Genomic DNA, 7,846 nt, shown 5'->3' on the forward strand with positions numbered 1-7,846 from the left:
AACCACCACCACTGTGATGCTCTGCCCAGCCTTGCCCCGTGTGCTGTTCCCATCCCGGGCTCATTTCCCAAGGGGCCATGGTCTCCCCTCCCTGCTCCCTTCCCTGAGGTGCAGCCCCAGATCTTGGGAGGGAGGTTGGAGGATGCGCTGGGAGGGCTCACCTGCAGCTGCATCACGACATAGTTAAACTTCTCGTTCCTGCCACAGCCAATGAACCTGCATACGTGGTCCTTCCCTAAGGGGACAGACAGGACCTCCCAACTCCTGCTCTTTCCTCCTCACTTCCAGCCCTAAGTGGGTGCCTGGGGCATTCTGGCTCCCACCTCCCCACTCCCTGGCAAGTGGAGGCCTCTGCCATCTCATCCCCCTGCCCCCAGCCCCATCTTCTCTCCTACACTCTGGCTCCATCTCCTTCTAGAAGCCACAGACCCGTCTCCCTCCTTCATCACCAACGCAGCCTCGCCCCATCACTCTCTGAGACTCGGATCCCACCTCTCTCAGCCCTGAGCTCCATCACCTCTGCCCCATCCCCGTGCCCTGGGTCCATACCTTGTAATTTTTTGAGCACAGCCACCTCCATCTTGAGAACCTGCTTGGGCTGCTGGGCTGACTCCACCTTGAGGGCCACGTTCTCCCTGGTCAGCAGGTCCATGGCCTCGTAGATCTCGCCAAAGCCCCCGCCCCCGATCTTTTTCAGCTGTGAGAGGAGGGAGAGGAGTCCTCAAGGATCCAGCTGAGCACATGTTCATTCCACTTCTGTGCATTGGGTCCTCCATTGATGGGGAAGGGGATATACTTGAAGGGAGGACCCCATATTTCCTGCTGTTTCCCATCAGTGTCCCCAACCTCCTCTTCTCTCCTAGTGCCTCCAGACAGACAGCTCAGCCCATAGATATACAACTACACACACACACACACACACACACACACACAAGACCAGAGGTCAGAATGGAAAAAGTTATGAAATCTGTGATTCTACACAGACACAAAGATAAGCCTGTCTATATAGAGTTCTAGAGAGATCAGCAGCCACTCTGATTCTCATCTTCTCTAAGACAACAAAGACCATGGTCTCCCCATGCTGAGCCCTCAAACAGAAGGAAAAATAATTCCAGAACCTCTAAGCCTCAGGATGGGAGCTGATACTTCCTGGGACTGTCAGTCTCCTGAAAGATGTCAACAGAGGGAGAGAATATCTGGGGGAGGGATTCAGTGAAGGGTGTCCATGACCCATGCCCACTGGAGAAGCCCACACCACACCTGAGGTTGGTCAGGTGCCCAAAGTCTCCTCTCCAGGGAAGGGGGTGCTGTTGAAGAAGGGTGGGAATGAACTCTGGAGAAGAATATAACCCCATGATCTGACCCTTGAGGCCCTCCCAGCCTCCCAGAGCAGGTGGTGAGAAGAGCAGAAGAGAACTGTGATGAAGAACTGGCAGGGGAGATGAGGAGAGTTATGGAGAGGGATTAAAAATAATTTTGGGGGCTGGGGTTGTGGCTCAGTGGTGGAGTGCTTGCCTAGCACATGAGAGGCCCTGGGTTCGATCCTCAGCACCACATAAAAATAAATAAATAAAATAAAGGTATTGTGTCCAACTACGACAAAAAAATAAAAACATTAAAAAAATAATTTTGGCTTCACATCTGTGATCCCAGATTCTCTAGCTACTCAGGAGGCTGAGATAGGAGGGTCACAAGTGTGAGGCCAACCTGAGCAACTTAGCAAGACCCTGTCTCAAGATATAGCTCAGTGGTAGAATGCCCTGGGTTTGATCCCCAGCATAGCAGGGGGAAATATTTTCACCTGAGAGGTCCAGGGGTCTTGGATGGGTGAAGACACTGTTGGCAGTGAAGAGGGAACAGGAAGAAGGCACTGAGTTCTATGTTTGGCTTTAAAAAGATGTACAGCCAGGCACGGTGGCAAATGCCTATAATTCCAGTGGCTTGGGGGGCTGAGGCAGCAGGATCGCCAGTTCAAAGCCAGCCTCAGCAAAAATGAGGCACTAAGCAACTCAATGAGACCCTGTCTACCTGTCTATACATAAAAAGTACAAAAAGGCTGGGGATTTGGCACAGTGGTCTAGTGCCCCCGAGTTCAATCCATGGTACCCTCCCCCACCAAAAAAAAGAAAAAGAAAGATGTACAGCTGGCTGGGCATGGTAGCACACACCTGTAATCCCAGTGGCTCAGCAGTCTGAGGCAGGAGGATTGGGAGTTCAAAGCCAGCCTCAGCAACTTAACAAGGCCCTAAGCAAGTCAGCAAGACCCTGTCTCTACATACAATATTAAAAAGGGCTGGGATGTGGCTCAGTGGTAAAGCACCCCTGGGTTCAATCTCTGGTACCAAAAAAAAAAAATACAGTGGATTCTCACCTCTTCAGGGAGCCTGCCCACATGGGTGGCCTGCCCTCCCTAAGTCCTCTGTGTCCTGTTAGCTCTACCTCTCCAGTGTAGCTGGGCTCTGACAGTTCAGCAGGTAAACTCCTGAGTCTCTGCCACCTCTGCTCCTGGGACTCCAAGAATGACTGCTGAATAGTGGTTGAAACGGAGTGGAAGAAGGAAGAGCCCAGGGCAGAGCCAGCTGGAGGACTGGAATGGGAGTTCCAGAAAGTTAAAAGTGAAATCACTCCAGAGAGAAAAGGGTGAAGGAAAGATTGAGAAGACAAAGCCGAAGTGGGAACACGAGGAAAGGGAAGGACCTTGAGAGAGCAGAGTAGCTTTCTGCTTGTGATGAGTTAGTCTGACTGGGAGAATTTCAGAACCAGAGGGGACTGAAGCAAACTCAAGGGACACTGTGGCATGGTTTCCTCTGGGAACTTCCAACGCCAGGGAAACACTAATGTCTTCCAGATTCCTCTATGATTAGCTGTGTGTGAGAACCAGGAAAGGCAGGGGAAGGAGTGGCAAGGCATCCCCAGTTCACAGACAGCGGATCCCCAAGGCTTCATTGGAGAAGCAGCAGCGAGAAAGGTTACATGAGTCCCTGTTGTGTACAAAGGGAAAATAGACACAGGGAGGACAGTCGCTCACCTGGGGCCACACTGCTAGTAACTAGCAAAGCTGGGTTTCAAAGAACCCAAGCAACTGGAGGGAGAATCCACACTGGCATAGAATCCACTGCATTGTGAGGAGCCCTGAACCGTATCAGTTTAACAGTGTGAGGGTTGAGATTCAAGCCGGGGCTGCTAGCCTCCCAAATGCTTGCTAGGGAAAAGAAAGGCAAGCTCAAAGCAGCAGAGATAGTTCTGACACCTACTCCCCAATTTCCCAGGGTGCCCAAGGGTGCTTCTGTACTGCCTTCATTCCAGACAGAGCCTATTTCTCCTTCCTTGGTTCTTTTCTTACTCCTATCCTGTCAGAGAAACCCCCTCTGGTAGGGAGCTGGCAGGGAGCACTCAATCAGCACCCCATCTCCACCTGCCCGATGACTAGGGCCCACTTTTCTTTTCTCTATTTTTTGGGGGGTATACCAGAGATTGAACACTTAACCACTGAGCCACATCCCCAGCCCTTTCTTATATTTTATTTAGGGACAGGGTCTCGCTGAGTTGCTTAGGGCCTCACTAAGTTGCTGAGGCTGGCTTTGAACTGGCAATTCTCCTGCCTCAGACGCCCAAGCCCTAGAAATTATAGGCATGCACCATCATGCCTAAGAATAATAATAGTATCAGTGACTAAGCCCCTGATACTATTTGAGATTCATGAAAATGTTTTATTTCAAAGTCAGAAGGAAAAAAATAAATGTTTAGGTCAAGGAGAAAAATTTGATATGCTATATGATTGTACTGCTTTTATTTATTTTTATTTACTTATTTTTTGTGGTGCTGGGATTGAACCCAGGGCCTTGTGCATACAAGGCAAGCACTCTACCAACTGAGCTATATCCCCAGCCCCTGATTATATTCCTTTTATATGAATATAGTTATAAAAATAGAATTCTTAGTGCTTTATTATGGAAGAAGGAGTCATGAAGGTAAGAGTGGTGCAGGTTCATGAAAGTCATAATACAGCCCTGCTTACAGCCCCTGACCACGAATATTCTCTCAATCCCCCTTTGCCAGACGTGTTCCTCCCCTCCTCCTACATTTTTTCATGATCTCAACCGCTGATGAAGAAGCTCCCTAAACTGGAAAAGAAATTTACTTGGGAAGAAGGAGACCCGGGTTCTTGGTCCAACTCTGGAGGAATTGGGTGAATTTCTTAAACTTTTTGAGTCTCCATTTTACCTCCTTTATAAAATGAAGAGAATCACACTACAATTGATCACAAATATCCCTTCAACTCTGTGGATGGGCTGATTTTTGGTGACTCTGTTGACCCAGCAGTCAGACAGAGCTGGTCAGGAATTTAGCAACTGCTAATCTCTAGGGCTCAGTTTCCACACCTGTGAAATGGGAGGAATAGCAGTATCTCCTGCATAAGTAGTTGAAGAAACTATGTAAGGCATTTTGCACAGCACCTGACAACAGTAAATGAGCAAAACAAATAAATACTAAGTTTTTATTGCTGTTTGTATTCTGATTCTGATGAACACCCCCAACAAGGACAAAATGTTCTCATTTTTAAATGCTCCATCTAGTGCCACTGACCCTCATATTCTCCTGGCCATAGCCCATTTCTAGGCAGTTTTTTCTTGGTTCCAGAGTTCTGACTCCCATCTCAGTGACATCCCTCACTAAGGAGTGCACCTGGCTCCTCAACCTCTCCAGTTCTTCAGGGGCTGGGAAGTGGGGTAAGGAGAAACCCTGGGCCTGACAAAAGAGTATACTTGCTCTTCCCCAGCTTCCCCTTATCATTTCTTGCCCCACTCATACCCCATTCCCTCCCTCACAAAGCACAAGGAAGTCCTAGCCTAAACTCAGCATGTGAACTCTTTTTACTCAGTGCAAATGCCATTCTGCTTCCCATGTTCCATACACTAAGCTCTTGTGCTAGGGACCCGGGGGTCTTGGAGGAACACTCCTTACTTTACCAGACCCTCTTCCCTTTTATGACTGTCCTGTTACTTTTCCTCTCGGGAAGTCTCCCTGAGGACATAGCTTCTTCTCTTTATCTCTCCGGGCTCTAGTAGTTTCCTCCTCTCCTCCTCTTCAGTCCCCACCCCCACCCTTTGCCTCTTTCCTGGACCTCCAGGGGACCTGAGCCGCCGGGTGACTGTTGCTATGGAGACCCGCCTGCACCCAGACCCCACCCTCCCCTCCAAAAACCAAACCCTGGGTGAGCTGATCCACCCTCCCACCAAAGCATGCCGGTGCGCACGCGCGAACAGTCACACACACACACACACACACACACACACACACACACGTGTAAACCTGAACTCTGTCATTCTCCTTTCCTTCCTCCAGGCTTCCCACTCCCCTGCAGAACCACAAGCTCACACACTAGTTTCTCCCACTCTACCGCCCCATATCATCTCGCCTCTATAATGATGAGGACACCAAAGCGCTCTTAAATGACTTAAATGGGACAGGGGCTAATTTACCGTAGGTTCTCCTTCCCCAGACACTGCCATCCCCCCAACCCTCACGTTGCTCCCTCCCACCCAGGCTCAAGAAGGCTCGGACTACAACTCCCAGCAGGCCGAGCAGCCTGAAGTCCTGGGCTGGATGAGCAAGGCACGCTGGGAAATGGAGTCTCGGCGTGTTGCACCTGCCGCAGGAACCGGCGAGGGGAGGAGGGTGGATGGAGAAGATGGAGTGCAGATGCGGTGGGAGCTGCCCGCAAGGCCTCTTTTCCCAAACCCAGGCCTTTCTATCTTCCGCGGAAGCGGAGGAACACATGTCCATTCACTGCCCTTCTCCAAGGTCCGGCAGAGAAAGAGGTCCCTCCCCCACACCTCCCTCCTCCGCACCCTGGGTTCTGCAGCTCCTGCCCAGACATCCAACCAGGAGTTGTTCCAGGCAGGGCCGGAGCAACGTGACCTGGCCAGGAAAGGGGTGAGAGAGGGCGGGGTTGGAGAGAGTTACTGGGAAAAAGCGATTGTCCACACGTGTGGGCAAAACAATGACCTGCAAGCAGTATGCAAATAAGCCCAGGGACACCTCCCTCTTAGGGTAGAAGCTCCAAGGGCACCTGTCTTAACAAGTCTCCAGGTTCTCGCCTCCCTCTCCCCACCCCTCTCTCTGCCCCACCGGGTCACTCACCACCTTCCAGCGATCCTTGACCACGTAGTTGGCCGGCAGGATGTCGGCCTGCTCCCCTCCCCCACTCATGTTGGTTTCGTCCTTAAGAGCGGCCGCTAGGCACTGCATCCGCCAGCCCGAGGGAGGGGTGTCCGCAGGGCCTGCCCTGGTGGGGCCATCTACCTGGGGGAATGGGGGAGTGACCGTGAGCGGGGCAGGCTGGTGACCCAGAACTACCTGGCAGATTTGGAGAAGAGCTCAACTGGCAGACATCCTTCCTGGCCCGCAGGGCAGATGCTATAGAGCTCACTGGGGAAGCACTCCTCCATGATGGAGGTCAGTGAAGGGAGATACAAACTACAAACTACAGCAACAGGACACATATGTTGATGAAACAAGGAGAGGACAATGATATGTGAACAGGCAGTGGGAAAACCGTTTTACCAAAGAGACATGCTTACTAACGTGGAGAAGACTCATCAACCAAGGGATCATACTAAACTGGGACTTATACTTGTGTAGGGGACAACTAAGCCAAGAAGGACCAGTCTGAGTGGTCCATTGGTGATCCCCAGTACCCATATCTCCCCTGTGCCACATCATGCCCAAAGAGCTGTGCATCAGAGGCTTAGTAAAAAGGGAAGATCTTCTGACCAAGGGGCGACCAATGGGAAACCCAAACCAGAGTGACCTGCTAACCAACATGGAGATATGATCATCAAGGAAATGAGGAGATACATGACAGGCCCATGAGTGAAGAAGATGCAGCTGCTGAGGGGCATTCACCTTTAGTAGTGAGAGACCCACACAGCCCTGGGCTGGAAAGCCAGCATGTGAGCTGGGTCCTGGGTGAACACAAGATGATGGGCTCAAGACATGGATTTCAGAGGGATGCCAGCCCTGTGGCCATTCAGAAGAGACAAAGCCAGACTCAATTGGGGAGAACAGGACAGTGGGGAGCAGCCTAGCAGAAGGCAGGAGTGACAGAAAGTAGCAGATAGGTGGGCATGAGGTGAGAGAGCCTCTGACCACATCTCTCTGGGTCTGCTCATATATCAACTAGAAAGAATACAGAAGGCATTAGAATGAGTAAAAGGTGAATATCAGGGAGAGTGTCCCAACTGTGAGGGATGGGAAAGCCAGGCACATATTACCCAGAAAAATATGTGAGTATGTGTGTGTCTCTGCATGTCTGACTGTCTGTATTGTACAGGTGTGTAGGCATGCACTTTCCAGGGATAATTTCCAGGGGTCCTGTTTCTAGACATCATAATAAGGGGACAGGGTGGGAAATCCTTCAACAGGTCACGGTGTGCTGTAGCAGACATGAAAGAAGAGAATCTTCATGGGGAGCTACACAGTCATTCTTTTTCTTAAAATGACTAAATTCAGTTGTTTCCTCTAATCCACACTCTTTCCTCCGGCTGAAGTGGGATACAGAGCATCAGGAATTTGGAGGGCAGTGAGGGCAATGGAAGATGAGGTTCTGCAATAAAGGTGGAGGAGACAGACTGAGGACAAGACTGAAGAAATAATTGAACTGGTGAGGAGAGGGCCTTAAAAAGTTGAACTTGGGCTAGAGGTGTAACTCAGTGATTGGGAGCATGGTTAGCATGTTCAAAGCTCTGGGTTCAATATCCAGCAACATCAAAAAATAAAGAGATGTTGAGAGCTGGGGGCATAGCACAATGTTGGAGTGCTTCCCTAGCATGTATGATACTCT

The 7,846-nt window shown here is 50.5% G+C and overlaps 1 protein-coding gene across 1 annotated transcript in view; it reads right to left on the reverse strand.

Annotated features, from left to right (window-relative positions):
* Ttbk1 (tau tubulin kinase 1) overlaps positions 1 to 6,303 on the reverse strand; it is a 40,644-nt gene extending 34,341 nt beyond the window's left edge. Inside the window, exons 1-3 of the mRNA XM_046426152.2 lie at positions 6,145 to 6,303; positions 550 to 697; positions 162 to 235 (exon numbers count right to left, since the gene is read on the reverse strand). Coding sequence (XP_046282108.1) covers positions 162 to 235; positions 550 to 697; positions 6,145 to 6,252 — 330 coding nt within the window. The 5' untranslated portion in view covers positions 6,253 to 6,303. The remainder of the gene's footprint in view (positions 1 to 161; positions 236 to 549; positions 698 to 6,144) is intronic.
* Between the last annotated feature and the right edge of the window lie 1,543 nt (positions 6,304 to 7,846).

The sequence above is a fragment of the Marmota monax genome, unplaced genomic scaffold, assembly GCF_021218885.2.
Source record: "Marmota monax isolate L192 unplaced genomic scaffold, Marmota_monax_Labrador192_F-V1.1 WCK01_AAM20220418_F8-fsc00187, whole genome shotgun sequence".
NCBI classification, from domain to species: Eukaryota; Metazoa; Chordata; class Mammalia; order Rodentia; family Sciuridae; genus Marmota; species Marmota monax.